The 19252-nt window shown below is 44.7% G+C and overlaps 1 protein-coding gene across 1 annotated transcript; it reads left to right on the top strand.

The window, feature by feature from the left end:
• Window positions 1-11486: 11486 nt before the first annotated feature.
• Window positions 11487-16766, top strand: LOC146575135 (nuclear factor 7, brain-like). Its single transcript, XM_085275343.1, has one exon. It carries the CDS (start codon window positions 11722-11724, stop codon window positions 13108-13110), a length of 1389 nt encoding a protein of 462 aa, XP_085131469.1. The 5' UTR covers window positions 11487-11721; the 3' UTR covers window positions 13111-16766.
• The last annotated feature ends 2486 nt before the right edge of the window (window positions 16767-19252 follow it).

Genomic DNA, 19252 nt, shown 5'->3' with positions numbered 1-19252 from the left:
CATCTCCAGTGCTCTCCACATGCCAAACCTGCATTATATTACGTGCACACATTTGTACTTGAATATACTGTTGAATATCCCACCAGTCTGAGACACACTCAGGGTTTGGTTATAATCCACGAATTAGCCAAAGGGGAAAAAGATCTGACAGAAAACTGAGAGATCAAAATGCATTAAATGTGAAAAGCTTATGAACATAAAACAGATCAGCTCTTAGACGCAGCAGGACTCATCGTCACCACTTCCTGTCTGTGTCACACAGGTAGCAGAGAGAAGAGTCCAATCACACTCTGGATGATGTAGCTGTAAATCAGCTGCTTCTGCATCTCCTCACCTGCCAACTGTGCTGACCTTTAATGACGAGCTGCTGTGTGCCTGATCGTCCTTTGATTAAAGGGAGCAAGAGAGACGGGATTAATTTGCCACCCACTGAGGTGAGAAAGGAAAGGAGGGAGGGAGGGGGGCTGATGAAGGCTGAGATAAAGCGTGGAGGAGTATTGATAGGGATAAGTAAACACGGAGATCAAAGTCGGTGTGGGAAAATCAATTACATGGAAAGGGCATAAAAACATCGATATGCCCTCCCAGAGTCCATGACGGAAGTTTCAAATTTAAAAACGTCTCTCCTGCTGAAACAAACTGAAGATATCTCTACATGCTCTGGGACCACTGATGCTGTAAATGTAATGAAGAAGATAAGAGATGATTCATTTATAATGCTGCAATAAGTCTTCTTGTTCCAGGACATTTAATCCTTGTTTTTAAAGCTAAACAGTCACTCAAGCAATAAAGTCTCTCAGTTTGTCTTGATTCAGATTCAGACTGGGCAGCATCACCTCATCCCCCGTCACACTGAACACTGGTGCTCCACAGGGGTGTGTACTGAGCCCTCTCCTGTACTCACTCTACACCTACGACTGCACAGCCACTAACAACTCCAACATCATTGTGAAGTTTGCGGACGACACTACAGTGGTGGGTCTTATCACCAACGGTGATGAGACGGCTTACAGGGAGGAGGTCAGCGCCCTGACCCACTGGTGTCAAGACAACCATCTCACCCTCAACGTCGCAAAGACAAAGGAGTTGATAGTGGACTTCCGGAGGTGCAGAGAAGTACACACCCCCATCACCATCAACGGCGCTGCTGTGGAGAGAGTGAGCAGCTTCCGGTTCCTTGGAGTACATCTGGCTGAGGATCTTACGTGGTCAGTACACACAAACAAAACAGTGAAGAAGGCGCAGCAGCGCCTCTTCTTTCTCAGGAGACTGAAAAGATTCGGCATGAGCCCCCGCATCCTCAGGACCTTCTATCACTGTGCCATTGAGAGCATCCTCACTGGATGCATCACCACCTGGTATGGCAACAGCACCGCCTACAACTGCAAAGCTCTCCAGAGAGTAGTGCGGTGCTCTGAACGGATAATTGGAGGTGAGCTTCCCTCCCTCCAGGACATCTACAGGAAGCGGTGCCTGAGGAAAGCGGGGAGGATCATCAAGGACTCCAGTCACCCCAGCCATAAACTGTTCAGACTGCTTCCATCAGGAAGGAGGTTCTGCAGCATCCGGTCCCGTACCAGCAGACTGAGAGACAGCTTCTTCCACCAGGCCATCAGACTGCTGAACACGTCATAGACACCTCAGCTTCACTACTGGAACTTCAACATTATGCACTCCATACTGTACAGTAATGCCACTGTTTTGCACATATTCAACTCTGTATATTTTTAGATATTTTATTTATTGTTTACTCTATTTAATTTGTAAAATATGTGTACACACACACACACACACACACACACACACACACACACACACACACACACACACACACACACACACACACACACACACGTAGAAAAACATTTAGGATACACATCCAGAAATTTTTTTTTTTTTGCATATACTATTATATATTGTACATATGTTTATTAGTTTCAGATTTAGCCATTCGTATATTTTGCCTGTTTACATTGTTGTATTTGCACATCTCTGTTGCTTGTGAAGCTCGCACACAAGAATTTCACTCACATGTGCTGTACCAATGTACCTGCACATGTGATGTGACAATAAAAGTGATTTGATTTGATTTGATTTGATTGACTCTATTTTACCTTTAACTTCAGACTGATAACTCCTCTGCATCAGGGAATCCATCAGCAGCCCAGTCCGAGGATCAGGGTCACTAACTTTATGCTTTGGCAAAGTTTTAAACCTAATCTTAAAAGCAGAGAGTGTCTGTCTCCTGAATCCAAGATGGAAACTGAAAGCAGTCTGACATATTTGTTTAATATGTGCGTTGAAGGACATGTCCTGGTCAAAAATGACTCCAAGGTTCCTCACAGCGTTACTGGAGGCCAAGGTAATGCCATCCAGAGTAAGAATCTGCTTAGAGACCATATTTCTAAGATTTTCAGGGCCGAGTACAATAACCTCAGTTTGATCTGAATTAAGAAGCAGAAAGTTAGCGGCCATCCAGGTCTTTATGTCTTTAAGACATTCCTGCAGTTTAACTCATTGGTGTGTGTTATCTGGCTTCATGGACAGATAGAGCTGGGTGTCATCTGCATAGCAGTGTAAATGTATGCTATGTCTTCTAATGATGCTGCCTAAGGGAAGCATGTATAATGTAAACAGAATTGGTCCTAGCACTGAACCCTGTGGAACTCCATAATTAACCTCAGTGTGTGAAGAGGACTCTCCATTTACATGCACAAACTGGAGTCTATTAGATAGATATGATACAAACCACTGCAGTGCAGTACCTGTAATACCTACAGCATGTTCTAATCGCTCTAATAGGATATTATGGTCGACAGTATCGAACGCTGCACTGAGTCCACTAAAGGACACAGAGCTACCATAATAAAGAGTTTACTGAAACACTGACGAGTGTCCTCGTGTTTACATCCAGCAGAAGCAGAAGGACGTGAAGTCGTACAAAGACCTGATGTATGGTGATCTAAATCTAAAAAAGCAGTTTAAATAGTTTAACTTTTTACCATGAATGAATACAGATGGGAAAATCTAATTTCAAGTTTAAAACGTCACTGAAATAATAGAAAATACGTGTAGATGTTAATCCACAAGAAATTAAATTATTTAAAATGACCAGAAGGTGACCAAACTGTTCCAACCATTAAATGACCCAGTGACATGATTTTGTTTCAAACTGGAATCCATGTTTAATGTCTCTGTTTGTGTTTGTGCACCCGTACTGCTTCCTTTATGTATTATCTTCTGATCTGTGTGATCTGTGTGTTTGTACACCTCTCTGTATTTAACCATTATTCATTATAACCAGTGTTGGGACTAACGCGTTATTAAGTAACGCGTTACAGTAACTACGTTATTATTGTGGTAACGAGCACGGTAACTAGTTATTATGCCAAAATCAGGAACGCGTTACTCGTTACTGGGATTCAGATAGACTCGTTACTCGTTACTTCGTGTGGTGGCATCGCGGAGCTTCCAAAGATTCAATAACATTAGCAAGTGGTGGAGGCCAGCAGGTGGAGGGAAAGGGGAGGCAGGAGGAGGAGAGGCCCGAGGTGGTGAACTGAACTTCAGGTAAGAAGTTATGACCTGCAGTCTCTCTGGGTCAGATATGAACCAAGTTTAGGTGGAGTTTATTTTCGTTGTGCTGACTTTTTCGTACTGCGTGCTAGCTAGCATGACGGAGTTTCTATACAGCTGGGTGTTACTGATGTTGAACTTTATTTTTGTTCATACGGTTAATTATTAGAGTTGCCAACCGTCCTGCCTGGTATTCAGAGAAAATATTACGCGTTTCTTATTGAGGTGAAAAGAAACACAGTTTGTCCCGTAATTCAGCTACAATGAAAAAGACACAAAGCTGGAGTTATTCTGTGTTTACGCTGCACAGCTGCCTCTTCTTCTCTCATTCTCTCCCCTCCCTCTCCTGTTTCTGCTTCAATCATGAAACTGATCAGTGATCAGCTGATCGGCTTTTCTCTCTTGTTTGTTTATCGCCCACTTTGTGCCAGAAAGAGGAAACCAGCAGATGTCGCGTTAAACAACAGCAGCACGTTTGATCAGCTGTTGTTAGAATTAATTTAATATTAATTTCTAGTATCAGCTGATGTTTGCTGGAGCCACAGCTGTAAAGCTGCTGGTCATGATGTTGGTTTGGATATGTGGTGAGAGGGAAACATGAAGATGAAAGCAGGAGATGTCCTTACTGGATCATCAGAGCTGAACAGGTGATGGAGAAACAGGTTTACCTTTTAGGTGACATGGATGAGTTGAAGTTATGAACTGTTTCTGAGAGACTAATAACACCAGGATCCTTTTTTAGGTAGCTGACAGCTGGTAACTGTGCAGGGGCGGGTCTAGCAAAGTGCTGCCAGGGGGGCATGTAGGGCATTAACAGGGAAAGGGAGACACAAAGACATACTTTTCTTTCTTATTTTTATTTAAAATGTCTCGCTTTTAAAAAATAATTATCTGCATCTTACAACAAACGATTGATAGATTGATGCATATATACCAGCAGAACAGTGTACATCACTGTCACAACAGTGTTTATTATCATTCAAAGGCTTTATGATTTTTCCTATAATGGTGGGACGGTCTCTAGTCAAAATGCCCGGGCCAATTTTCTGTCCCAGTCCAGCCCTGTATGCAGCTCATCTGCAGTCTGGTGTTACCTACATCTTCCTATTCAGAAGGCAGAATTTCTGAGTTCTGAGTACAATCAAAGCACCACGACTGCAGTTTTTGTGTTGGATGTAAAAGGCGCACATGACGCTGTGACGTAGGCTAGAATCATGGCAGCAGTCAATGACGGTCCAGGCGTGGGATTTCTCTCGTGGAAATATGCACATTATCTTTTCCTTTCTATTGGTAGGTGGCACAGTGCACTGTGGCAAGTAAGCAAGCTAGAAGACTGGCAAAGTTATGGAAGAAACACATTAACAAGAGAATTCTGAGTAAAACCAAAGTTACTTTCCCTAGTAACTAGTGTGAGATTATACATTACTTTGAAAGTAATGAGTAACTTGAAGTAACGGAGTTACTTTTGATAGAAGTAACTAGTAATGTAACTAAGTTACTAATTTAAAGTAACCCAACACTGATTATTAATCTCTGGCTCTCGTCCACAGCGTCCCCATCACTCCCAACCAATCACAGCAGATGGCCCCGCCCCTCCCTGAGCCTGGTTCTGCCAGAGGTTTCTTCCTGTTAAAACAGAGTTTTTCCTTCCCACTGTTTCCCAGTGCTAACTTAGTGGTCGTCTGATTCTTGGGGTTTCTCTGTGTGTGTCTGTAGGTCTGTGCCTAACAATATAAAGTAGTTGCTGAGATTTGATGCTAGATGAGTGAAAGTGAACTGAATTGATCTAATTAATTAATGCAAACAGGAGTTAGCCGACCCATCTGAGTCACAGTGTGACGCTGAAAGCAGGCGACAGGTTAGCCGACATGCGTCTCCATCAGCTAAGAGGAAAAATGAGACGAGCAGAAGCTGCAGCCCTTTGCTTCAGACCAGCTCTAACGAAACCAGCGGGTGATGTCACAACCTGCTACGACCGTCTTCAGATTCAGTGTGATCTGGACTGACAGTGAACTGGCAGCACGGAAAACTGACATCACCTTTTCCAGCTAACCCATTTAAACCAGTGAGAGGGAGGGACTGGCAGACAGAGGCCCACAGAGCTAAACTGAGCTCTGCTATTTTTGAGTGACCTGTTAGAAGTAAGAAAATGATATTCTTAACAAGAGTCCCCCTTTTAAAATGGGCTAATTGGCAGAACATTAAGCTGCTGGGAATTAAACCAGTTCCACACTTTCAGTGACGTCATCGCCCACAGGCGAGGCGGCATCACGGAACAGGATCACCCGGCTCAGATCCAAGGGCCCCAAGGTCAGGAGGAAGAAATGAATAATACGAGCAGAAAATGAGTCAAACTGAAAGTGAATAACCAGACACAGAAAAGGCTCCGAAAATAACGAACACAACTGGACTAGTAAGCAAAGCTATGACAAAGACACAAAAGGGCCATTTTCAAACCATTAACACCACCATGACCTGGATGACTGAGAAGCTGCACATCACCCTGAACTAAATCCCAACAATGAAGCAGAACAACACAACGAGACACACGATCACCAGAAAAGCAACAAGACTGACCAAGGATTTGAAAGGTTAATCAAAGACACAGCACGACCAGGAAAACTGGACAAAGATGGAAGCTACAAAACTACAAAAATGGAATCCGGAAGAAGCAGAACAGCAACAAAGAAGCAGAAAGACCAAAACGATGAGAAAAAGGGGCGATGGGGTGTCTCCACACTCGGCTGGGACTCGTTTGGTTTGCAGATGTGGAGGTGTTTGAGGCTCGGGGGCGTCTCATGCATCTGTATTTTATAATCCGCTGTGTGTGTGTGTGTCGCCTCCACGGTGGTTAAATCAGTGATGGTTAGGCTGTGTGTGCATGAAAAGATTGGACTGTATATAATCCCTCATAATCCACAGGTTTAAATGACGAGTGGCTGATTTAGGATGTTCAGTCATTTGTACAGTGCTAAGGAGTTTATGTTGTATGTGAAATCCCCAGCTGCTGTAGTAATTACCATTATGCTCGCGTGAGGAGGTTTAAACGCAGCAGCTCGCAGCACACACCGTTTATTTTCTTGGACTGTCTCCTGCACATTTGGCGTTCGCTAAACTGGTGCTTACATTCCTGCAGGCCCAAAGTAAATCACACGTTGGATAAAATTACATTTTTCGAGCATTTCTTTGGCTGGCTTTATGGTTTCTACTCCCGAGGGAATCTTCAACCTTTTAACCTGCTCTGCTGAGACGATCCAGCACCCGAAAAACACTTTGCCCTCAATCGCCCCACTCTGTCTGAAAGACTGATTTCGCACACTTGCCCATTTGTTCATATCGGCCCGTTTCTGCACATTTCTTTCATCGTCAGAGGCACAAAGCTGTGGAGCCACCGACCAAGGAAGATGCTACATTTAGCTAACTATCTTTAAAACCATTAACAACACATAAATAAGCCCGAGCACGTCACAATCAGCCACAGTCAAAGACTGTTCACCCAAAAACACAACTCTAAGAACACACACCAGCTGTGCTTCAACACAAGATGAGGAAGCTGTAGCTGCACAGGACACCTGCAGGAAGTGCTAAAGGTTTAGCGCCGCACTGTTGACTGCTTGGGTAAGATGGCCAGCTCCATTGCAACCACAGGAAATAACTCAATGGAGATGAAATAAAAACTCGATTTAAGGAAGAGTTTGCTTAAGTTAAAAAAATGGTATTCCCAACAATCAGATGGCCCCCTTTTAGGAACTATTGAGTTCTTCTTCTTCTTCCCCTTGGTGTTTGACCTCGACGTGTGAGCTAGCCGTGGATCTGACACACAAGCTGTGCACGCTTACTGGAGTTAGCCCCGCCCTAAAATCTCGCCCACTTCAAGTTCATTTTCTCTTAAACTTCTGTCCAATCATCCAGTAGAGTCGCCCCCTGCTGGACAGTTCAGTTCAGTTACATTTGCCATGTATGGCACCAAAGCAGAACAACAGTTGTTGAATATTGTACGGTAAAGATCCTTCGATAATACAGAGAAACAACAACAATCAGAGCGAGACCTCTGTGGCGGTTCTGGTTTCATTTTTTAAATCTACTTTAAACATAAAATCTGTTCTTTTTAGAAAATAAAGGCTCTCGTTTAGGATTAGAAAAGGATCCAAGGTTAGGGTTCAAATGAAACAATGTTTTTCTAAACTGTGTTTTTGCCTGTGAGGCTGACATCCTGCAGCTCTTCCAAAGGAGGATACCTGAGTTTGGAGGTGATCCTGGCTTTGATGAAGAAAAGGAGCGAATAGATAAGATAGATCTTTAATGCCACTGTTACAAGAACAATGAAAGACAGTTTGGCATCTCTGCATTAGCAGCATGTAGATTTTACATTATAATTACTTTAGAATAAAAGATACACAGGTATGTACAGCTGTATATGACGCACTCGTACCTGAACATGCTGCTTTTCCATGACCAGGTCTGTCTGTGTTTGGCAGACGTGCTGCTGAAGAGGATCTGTGGTGTGATGTTGACCAAACTAAAAATTATGGATATGGAAGATTTGCAGAGATTAGGATCACAGATGGTGTCCACAGTTCTTACAAACTGCAAAGACTCCTCCAGGTGATACTCGGCTGATCGCTGTACCTGCTGAGGAGATGTTACAGGCTGTTGTAGAAGAACAAAATGGCCTGACGTTGTTAACAAGACAAACCAGACACTCCCTGCTGCTTTTCTCCTCACTACAGTCGAGCGCTGCCACATCACAGGTGTTCTAACCTGATGATTATCCTTCTAATATTGTACTTAAAAGTTGGAACAAGAGCTCTGCAATTAAAAAGTAGCTATTCTGAACAAGTGAACCGTGAGTGCTCCTTCCTGAAGGCTGGTTTCATTCGTCTGCGCCTCCCACGGGTGGATTTTTGCACATTTATCAAAGATTCAAAGCAGGAAAGAAAACGAATTTCATAGAAAGGACAATAACATTATTACAATAACAGAAACAAATATTTGGAGTTCTCAGTTATTCAAACAAGATAATCATGAACAAACTAAAACTTGTCAGTGCATCATCAAAACCACCCATCCATCCTTCCTTCCTTCCTTCCTTCCTTCCTTCCTTCCTTCCTTCCTTCCTCGCTCCGTCTACCACATGTCTGGGTCCAGGTTTTAAGAGCAGCCGTCTAATCAGAGACTCCTGGACCTCCTTCAGTTCTTCTTGAAGGACACAGAGTTCTTTCCAAACCTCCTTCTTCTGGCTGCTCCCTGCAGGGATCTCCTCACCCCTTCCCTACCACCCCCCTCTGTCACACCAGCTCTTTGTGCTCTTCTCCTCCTGCCTGGCAGCTCCATCGTATCCACCCTCCCTCCTCTGCACATGTGCAAACCATCTCAGCCTCATGGACTCATTTCTGATCCTGCTCACTCTCAGTGAACATCTGACCAGCTTCAGCTTCAAACCAGCTGAGAGTAATAATCCAGGGTCTCCTCCAGTTGAATATCTCTGAAGCACCTGACCTAGAAGAAGCCCAGCAGGTGTCCTGGTCAGATGATGAACCAGCTCAGCTTGGTCCATGCGGAGGAGGAGCAGCACTGGACTTTCTGCAGCTCGTGTCATCAAACTCATTCACAGATATTTGAGGTCATTCGATGAAAGATGAAACAACTTTTTTAATTCTGCTGCTTTTCAGGCCCCGGGTCACATTCAGTTAATTACAGGATTTTAGTCGTAACAGCTGGAAATGTCAAATAATAACAGCTTATTTTGCCCGGCTGTTTTCCATCACGTTTCAGCCAGTTTGATGGTGTAATGGATTCTAAATTAAAGCCTCTGTAGCCTCACAAAGGCCCAATAAAACCAGCGATCTGACTCCATGACCTCCCAATGGTGGCGAGGAGGAGAAACATCGACTGTGAGCCAGACTGTGAGCTCTGTGCTGAAGTGTTTGGAAAAGGAGAGAGAAGAGCTCATCAAGCACAAAATGACCTGCTGGGGTTGAAATGAACGACTTACTTTTACAGTCAAAGATCACAGAGGCGTTCCAGCTCCACTGAATCCACTTCAGATCTGCACCCATCACATTCTTCTGACAATCGCGAACCGGCATCTCTTGAGCGTAAATCCAGGTTAAAAATGAACAGACTCATGACGTGCATCATCTAAACTCTGATGTCACATCCTTTGAAGGAATCTGCCATAACCTCAAACCATTAATATTGATGTCTGGTAATTTCTTTATGGTATAGATACAGTTTACTTACTTGTCAGCAGGTTCAATCGCCTCCCTCAGGAGGGTGGTGTGTCACCACAGTGCAGCTCTTTGTTCTCACCCCTGCTCCGACGTCTACGCCGCTAGATGTGTCCGACAGACCGCTGTCCGTCCTCATCAACGCTGCCCAGCAATAACAGGGCAGGGATGCTGGGAATCTTCTGCACCCTCCCATGAGTTTCCCCAGAGCCCGAGGAGGGCACGACTGATGGGCCTCATGGTCTGCCCGCCTGTGTCCTCCGGTGGCTCGTTCACACGGAAGCAGCTGTGCTGTGTTGGCTGAGTGAAGGTCCAGTACCTGCCGCTGAGCTCCATCTTTTCTTCGTGGCTTTTGTGGACCATGTGTGCCATCACACCGAGGCGTGAGTGAGTGCTCCCTGGCCGCTGTGCTTGTGCTGTGCTTCGTGTTGCAGTGTAAACCTGTAAAAAAGGATGGCCCTCAGACATGGGCTGTATCCCAATTCAGGGTCTGCAGCCTTAAAGTACGCAGCCTCAACGATCCTCAAGGGCCGCGTACTCAAAGACCGCTAAGGCCGGAAGTGCGAGGCTTGTGAAATGGGACGGTCTAGCCTCCGTTGCGCTGCCCAGGTTGCCTAGCGACCATGATACTAACAGCTGGAAACGTGTCATACAGCTGTGTTTGACAGAAATGAAGGAGAAAATCTTTTGTTCATTTGTTTGTTCCTACATGAGCTTTGATCATTCTCTGTGAGATTAAGCTCAGCTATTGAACGGCGTATATTTTAAAGTAAAGGCTTTAAAACCAAGTTAGTACAAACGTCACTAATGTCACATGACTTTGCCGACATGTGGCCAACAGTAATGTTTTAATGTTCTTCGTTATTAAACATTTGCACATAAAGAAGTGATATAATATTCAGTACTTACTTAAAGTTTACTCTTCGGCCGCCCCTCGTCCGCCGTTTTTTTCGACAAATTTATCCACACCCACCGCCGCGCTATGCATTCTGGGATATGTTGAGCCACAAAGTCTACACCGCCACAGCCTTAAAATTCAGGGAAATGAAGGACGCATTTGAGGGCCGCATTTCGAGCAGCCTTTGAATTGGGACAGCCTTCGTCGCGTCGCTGTGACGTAATCGGCCTTGAAATGCGGCCCTTAAGGCTGCAGACCCTGAATTGGGACACAGCCATGGTCTTCTTTTGTGTCTTTGTTTGTTTTTCTTGCCTCAGCTTTTGGGTTCAGACTCTATTAGATCCCAGTCTTTTTCATGTTTTCTGTACTTTTAGAGTTTGGAAGCTTTTTCTTTGTTGTCACTTGTGAAATTCAGGGATGTGTAATATTATGATCTTAAACTTCCTTTTCTCATGTCTGTGGAAAAATGTAATCGCAGAGAAAAAGCTGTCGTAATAAAGGCCTACATGGGGCAGCTTGTTGTCACCCATCAGTATCAGCTGTGCTTCTGGTATTGCATCACACACTCACTTTCTCACAGCGGTGCTGAACAGCGCTTTGTTTTAGGCTCATGAATCTCTTCATGTCCAGACCTGCACCTGAACAGAAACTTGCTCTGCAGTTTTAGACCTGTTGGCAGTTTTGGAAACTGATTCTCTGGAATGACTCAACTACAACTTACAGTTGAAGCAACAGCATTCGTAATCAAGCTCCACCCCTCACCTGAGACACACCAAGTTTCCTCTCGCTCGCAGCGGGACAGTCAGACTGAACATCAGACCAGCAGCTTCCTCTGGCGAGTCCAGCGTCAGGACACAAACAACACTGCTGCTTCTGGCTGCCGACGCTCCACACTGAAGGTTAGTTTGACTGAAAACACGACTCACAGGAAGCTTCAGTGAAGGCAGCAGAGGAGGGACGGGAGTCACGCCTGACTGTAGTGCCTGTCTGCTGCTTCCAGCTTCACCCGGAGACTCCATGGCTGCCAGATCAGATCTTTGCTGTCCAGTTTGTCTGGACATCTTCAAAGAGCCGGTTCTTCTGCCGTGCAGCCACAGCTTCTGTAAGGACTGTCTGGACAGCTGGTGGAGAGAAAACCCAGCACGCGACTGTCCAGTCTGTCAGAAACAATCTACAATGCACGATCCACCGTGTAACCTTGCTCTGAAGAACCTGTGCGAGACGTTCATAGAAGAGAGAAATCAGATAACTCCGGAGGATCTCTGCAGTCTGCACTCTGAGAAACTCAGTCTCTTCTGTCTGGACCATCAGGAGCTAGTGTGTGTGGTCTGCGGCACTTCGGACAAACACAGCGACCACAAGTTCAAGCCCATCGATAAAGCTGCACAACAACACAAGAATGACCTTCAGGAAACTGTGGAAGCTTTAAAGCAGAAGTTAAAGGTCTGTGAAGAAGTCCAGGTGAACTTTGATCAAACAGCAGGACACATTAAGGCCCAGGCCCGACGCACAGAGAGGAAGATTAGGGAGCAGTTTAAGAAGCTTCACCAGTTTCTAGCAGAGGAAGAGGAGGCCAGGCTGACCGTGCTGTGGGAGGAAGAGGAGCAGAAGAGCTGGATGATGAAGGAGAAGATGGAGGCTCTGAGCAGAGAGATAGCAGCTCTTTCAGACACAATCAGAGCCACAGAGGAGGAGCTGAGAGCTGAAGACGTCTCATTCCTGCACAACTACAAGGCTGTGGTGGAAAGAGCCCAGCGCTGCCCCCTGCTGGATGATCCACAGCTGCCCCCGGGAGCTCTGATAGACCAGGCCAAACACCTGGGCAACCTGACCTTCAGCATCTGGAACAACATGAAGTATATGGTCTCCTACACTCCTCTGATCCTGAACCCAAACACTGCCCATCCGGGACTGATCCTGTATGAAGGTCTGACCACCATGAGGGTTGGAGACCGGCAGCAGCTCCCGGATAATCCAGAGAGGTTTGATCATCTCTACTTTGCCCTGAGCTCTCAGGGCTTTGATTCAGGGAAGCACAGCTGGGATGTTGAGGTTGGAGATAACAGAGGTTGGTCACTGGGCGTGTTAGCAGAGTCTGACCAGAGGAAGGGAAACATACGGTCTGGACTGTGGGGACTGGGATACAGTCAAGGTCAGTACTATGCAGGATCATCAGCAGATCCAGAAGCTGCTCTCTCGGTGAACAAGAAGTACAAGAGGATCAGACTGAATCTGGACTGGACCAAAGGAAAGCTGTCGTTCTCTGACGCTGACACCGGCAAACACATACACACCTTCACACACACTTGCAGTGAAAAAGTGTTTCCATTCTTTGCCACTGTGATTAAATACCCCATTAAGCTGTTACCAGTAAAGCTCTCACTGTTAGTGAAGCAGAACATTTAGACACAAACAGGAAGATCATTTCTAAAATGTTGGATTGCTGCATTATTGTGTCACTTCCTGTTCCTGATACTAAGTGCAGGGATGCTTTTCTGCAGTTTAATCTGTATAGGTTGTTTAATTGCAAACCTTTGAGAACAACTTATTTCGTAGCGTAATCTTCACATGCTTTTTCTGAATCACCTGCAAATTATATCCATAGTATTCAATCATTGTCTCTTTAGGGATTTGCTAGCTTAGCGTAGCTATGAGCTCAGATCTCAGTCACTAGCAGCATGGTTTCTGCATGTGTGTCAGAGGTTTATACTGGATAGCAAACAATAACAGAAACAAAGTTAAATCAACATGGAAATCACAAACTGATGATCAACAGGAAATACATTTTATTTACTCTGGCAACTTTAATATAATAGAATCAACATTGAAACAATGTCGACATCACTACTAAAGATCAACAGGATATCAGCGGTGTTTCATCTTATGGTAAACAGAACAAAGCACTTCAGAATATTGCATCTACTTATCTGATGTCATGATATACCGTATTTTCCACACTATAAAGCGCACTTAAAATCCTTTAATTTCCTCAAAAATCGACAGTTCGCCTTATGTATGAATCTTGGTTGTGCTTACTGACCTCGAACCTATTTTATGTGCTACACGGCGCTCAAAAATCTGTCAAAAATGTTTTAGTGTGACTTTGGTAGCTACGAAGCCGCACCGCTTGATAGATTGTTGGAGCATTACAGCTGCCGTAGTCAGGAGCCTCGTGGAGGAATCTGGGTCCTAAACTCCATCCGTTTCAGGTCCCAAAGTCAAACGAACACTGCAGCATCACTGAGACTTAAAAACTGTCTAAATTCTTTCATCTTTGATAAATGATCAGTGTTGCTGCTTTACCAGGTGTAACAATCAAGTTTAACATCCAGGCATCCATGAAAACAGGATTTATTAAATTCAGCGGAGTTAGAAGTTAGCAGGAAGCTAGCTCGCTAGTTTCCACCTAAACATGATATAGCATGTTCTGACTGAGAGATTTCTGAAACATTCAAACGTACAGCTCTGCTATCACTTCCAACATAAATGAAGACAGAAAACTAAACAGCAGTGATGTTTGTAGGGTTACTGAAGTTGGGCTAGCTGCTATATAATGATGTGCTACGTGCTCGCTAGCGACACAGCTATGTTAGCATAGCATAAACACAGTGAAGCTGGAGGATGAACGCTAACTTTTTTGAAGTGGATTAAGCAAGAAGAATGAGTTGAGTAAAGTTTGACTTATCTGACTATTTAGTTTTGCTTAATGCGCCTTATAGTCTGAAAAACACTGTAGTACAAAGCATTAAAACTAGCTGGTCAACTGTAGATCAATGACTTTCAGTATGAAATATACCACTCTGAGACAGGTCCAAGTGCTAATAGCTTTGATTTACAATTCAACTGTGAATCCATGTTGTTTCAACCTTGTTGTTGTCACCTGGTCAACTATAAATAGATCAATCAGTTGTAAGAGGACAGTGTCATTACAGTTAAACCATCAGGCTTCATCAGTCTGTTAATTGAACATTTATTTAGCACAGAGTTTACAGTCTTGATCACAATTATAATACAGATTTAAAGTTAGCATTAATTCAATGCTGTCTTGCTATCTTGGAAATGTAGCTTGTGTGTAGCTTTGGAGGCCAGGCTTCACCTTCTGCAGCTACACCAAAGAGTAATACCCTCATTTTATGATAATTTCTTAATAACATGAATAAATTAATAAATATATTTGCAATAATGGATTACACAGCAGTGGGAATGCACGTTATTACAGTAGATGTCTTTTTACAAGTGCTTTAACCTGGTTTAAGTAAAATAATTCACCCACTGTTATCTTCACAGAGCAGAGCAGCTACCTGAACACTGCTCCCACAGGTGTTCATTATCTTGTTAATAGTATTACATCATGACTGTGTTTGACTGGATGCTGTGGCTCCTCTGAAAAAGAAAACCTCGAATCAGAAGTACTTGACTTTTTACCACAAACTTCATTTGTGGTACATAGCCAACTGTATATGTAGAAATAGCCACAGTCTTTAATTATCAATCATATTATTGATAAGTTCAGTGAATACTTTGTAAATGTTTTACCTGTCTTACTGGAGAAAACTGAAGAAAACCACTGAAGAAAAAAAAGAAAAAGAAAATATTGTTAATAAATATAAAAGCATGAGAGCTGGATGACTGAGCGTGCCTCAAGACAAATGTGAAAGCAAAACATCATGAAGACGTAAATGTGGGATTTCCAAACCACTAACATTTTAAAGGCGTCGCTTCCAGCTGGAATAGAAAAAAAACTCACATGAAACCGGTTCACAAATAAAATGTCTGCAGATGAATGTTTCCCTGTTAGAGTGAAAACAATGATTGACAAATACAAACTATATGGAATGAGACGAAGCCAGTTAATTAAATACAGTGGAAAGATCTGGGATGAGGAGGTCGTACTGATTGGGTTAAAAACCATTTAAATAACATGAGAGAGTGTAAATGTTTGGATGTTTGTTTTTGTTGTTGTTTACTTTTGTGCTGATTACTTAAATTAATTTGTGCTTTGGTATGAATTTGAACCGGAGCACGTCAGAAATAGATTACAACATTAAAATAATGTGTGATTTCAGTTATTGTTCATTCGACAAAATTGAAAATCACCCATCAGTCGTCGGCTTTGGTCCAAAGCGAAGCGTGTGATGAATCAATAACCAGCTTTTATTCTTTACTGTTCTTTGGTGTTTATGTTCCTTGGTGGGTGTGATGGGAAGCATGTACACAACTTCTTTACAAACACTATATTTGAGGCTCTGCAGGCCTACTTGTTGTTCCTAGAGTATTTAAAAGTAGAATGGGAGGCAGAGCCTTCAGTTTTCAGGCCCCTCTTCTGTGGAACCAGCTTCCAGTTTGGATTCAGGAGACAGACACTATCTCTACTTTCAAGATCAGGCTTCAAACTTTCCTTTAAAGCATATAGTTAGGGCTGGACCAGGTGAATCCTGTCCTGTCTGTTGCGACAGATGTCCGGCCCACCCTGAGCCGGGGGTTTCTTGCGCCTCATTGTTGGGTTTTTCTGTATTATTGATGATTTGCTTTGATGTTGCCATTTTTTCTGTAGTTAAATGAGTTTGTGTGTTGTTTCCGATGAGCTTCATGCTGTGTGTGTGTCAAAATAAAATAAAATAAAGAAAAATAAAGGTGTGAGTGAGAAAAACAGCAGGTCTCCTGTCTGTGAGCAGAATGAAAATATGACATCATGCTCTGCAGCGTATTGAGAGGATGGAGGCGGGAGCCCTCATGGGTACGAGTGTAGAGCACCGAGGCTGCAAATGCATAATTAAAACTCTGAAAGGTTTCACTGCTGTCTTCCATTTCCTCACAATGACATGGCACACATTAGCAGAGCGCTGCTGCTGAGCTCCATTCATGCTTTAAACGCTCATCTGGGGAGGTTTTAACAAGAGCCCGATCAGCATCACACCTCTTTTTTTTTTTTTTTTTTTTTTTTTTTCTAAATGACATCAGAAACAGCAGTATGCGACATTACATGATGGCAGAGCTTCAGTTCATCCTTTGTCATTTTTTTTTTTAAATAAATAGGACAGGGGGAATGAATGAGAGAAAGAGGGGGAGAGAAAGAAAGAAAACCAAAGGGGAGAAGAGACGGTGAGAAGGGGGGGGAAGAGAGAGAAAAAAAAAAAGAACTCCTGGGTCACCTGTATGGAGAAAAAACAAACAAACAAACAAACAAAAAAAAACAAACAGAGGAGACAGCAAACAACAAAGAGTAACATAATAATAGAGAAAACAAAGCACCATCACAATAAACTAGCTAGCCATAGATATCAATATTTACTAAATAATAAACGATATTGTGCAGCACGCAAGATAGACAGCGCACAGTGTGCTTTGAGGCAGCAGCCAAGAAAGCTTTAGTCCGCGTCTGTGAATACCCATGTGTGCATACCTGTGTGGATCAGCATGCTTGCATTCCAAAGGTTTCTCCATGTAATGATCTGCTAGGGAGTGTGGGGGGGCCACAGCCCCGTCCTCCAGGGTGTGAAGCGGGTATGGAGGAGATCAAAACTCCAGACATCCAGAGGCCCCCAGAACACAAGAGACCATGGAAGACCAACAGAGGGGCAGCCGCGCCACTGTCCCAGTAAGAGCTGAGGAGAGTCCCAGATGAGGGCTCGCCCAGCAGCCGCGGAGCAGAAGTCAGGGGGAGTTGCAGTGACGCGCCCGTGAGCTCCGCCGGCCCCCAGCTGCGCCTGAGTGACCGAGCCCTAGGCCGAGAGGCCGGGGGCACCCCACCTCCAAAGGGGCCCGAGCGAGCCCCAGGCCCCAGGCCCCGACAAGCGGCCGCCAAGGAGTGAGCCGGTGTGTACCCGGACGCCCACCCCCAGACACAAAGAACCACCAACACACCGATACCTGAGGGAGTCCGCCACCGGCAGGGGAAGTGGTGGTAGGGGGAGATAGGCCTCCAAACCTTGGAGGGCCTGAGATGTCCCCAGAGAGGTGGCGTCTGATACCCAACCTGACATATAGACACAGACATACAGGCACACACAGACACAAACATCCATTCCCACCCTCATGCTCTCATATGCACTTACTCCACACTCAACCAACGTGGAGACAGACATAAAGAGACGTTGTACACACGATCACACTCCCCAAGCGTACTCTACAAACCGGGTCTAGGTACCCTTGCCCCTGGAGGGGGGAATTGCACCCAGACCCAGGTGGTGTTACCCTTTTCCCTGCGGTGGGGAGAGGCAGACCGCCCCGACTCCGTAGCAGCAGGGAGGCCCCACACCCCAGACCGCAGTCGGACGGCCAACTCCTCCTACTAGCCCTCCCGCTCCAGCAGGCCGCAGAGAATGGGGGTGGGAGAAGACTCCAAACCTCCCTCCACCCGCTCATTGTAGTGTTGATGCATATGTGTTCTAAGGTGCAATTAAAACCCAGGAGGGCATGGAGCTACCTGCCAAGGAGCAGCAGGTAAGCATCACACCTCTGCATGCATGCTGCCTTGCTCAGGGGCAAGAAAAACATTGTTGGATCGGTGCTTTTAGGAGTTTTGCTAAAAGAGCCTGGAAGTTAAACTGAAACCATTTGAACTGTCATTGCTGAGGGGAACCTGCAGATATGATAATGTGAGTGTGAGACTCATTTTCTTCTGCGCTGAATAAATGATGATGATTCATTTGTTTCTCATGAAATGGCTCAAGGAAGTGCTGAAAGATGTCAGTGCTCACGTGATCAACACTTTCAGTGTGTCTTGACTTTGAAGCCTCTGATTCTGCGTTACACACCAAACTGGTGAGCAAACATCAGGCGTGCAGCTGTGAGCCACATCTGGCACAACGTTCATAGAGTCGAGTGTGGACGGGGGTCGTCGTGAACGCAAAGGTGGAAAAATGCGGTTTCATTTTGTGTCGTGGTGTGATGTCAGCAGCAGCGTGGCGTCCACCACAGTGAGGCAGCGACTCAGAGGCAGATGGTGGCGGTCTCTGAAGCTCCGCGCTGAGCTCCTGCTCACAGATTAATGGGATGTCGCTGCACACCTGAAAACACACCTCTCCTCACTCATCATCCCTGTCAGTCTAAAAAAAGAAGTGAGGTGAAGGTGTGTGTGAGGAGAAACTGTGCGAGTTACACACTGTGCCTCAAATCAGCAGCACATCAACAGTGAATATTCAGGACAAAACGATTTAACATCAACTTTCTCCACAAATGAAGCAAACAACACAAATCTAAACAAGGTTAGCTTTCATAGCACACACGAAGCTACTGATCTGCAACTCTGAACTAATCAACTAATCAATAACCAACTACAGAGACAGTGTGTGTGTGTGTGTGTGTGTGTGTGTGTGTGTGTGTGCGTGTGTGTGTGTGTGTGTGTGTGCGTGAGTGTGCAGCATAACTAACATGAGAGGGGTGAAACCCAGTAACGTTGGTAATGGCCACAGTAACACAGATTCGTGCACACACAGGTTTGGCTCCTCTGTGCTTTGCTGGTCGGGTCTGAGCTAGCGAACCTGTCTTCTCTGTGAGCACAGTTAGCGCTCTGCTAAGTTACTCGGGGAGATCGTGGCTCAAGAGT

The sequence above is a fragment of the Mchenga conophoros genome, linkage group LG5 (assembly GCF_057382185.1).
Source record: "Mchenga conophoros isolate Kocher_MC1m ecotype Shallow Benthic linkage group LG5, M_conophoros_male_GT1.1, whole genome shotgun sequence".
NCBI classification, from domain to species: domain Eukaryota; kingdom Metazoa; phylum Chordata; class Actinopteri; order Cichliformes; family Cichlidae; genus Mchenga; species Mchenga conophoros.
This window is presented reverse-complemented; position numbering and strand designations above follow the sequence as displayed.

Bases quoted from the DNA above. Each gene is read 5' to 3' on its own strand.
- LOC146575135 (XM_085275343.1), top strand. From the start codon at position 11,722: ATGGCTGCCAGATCAGATCTTTGCTGTCCAGTTTGTCTGGACATCTTC.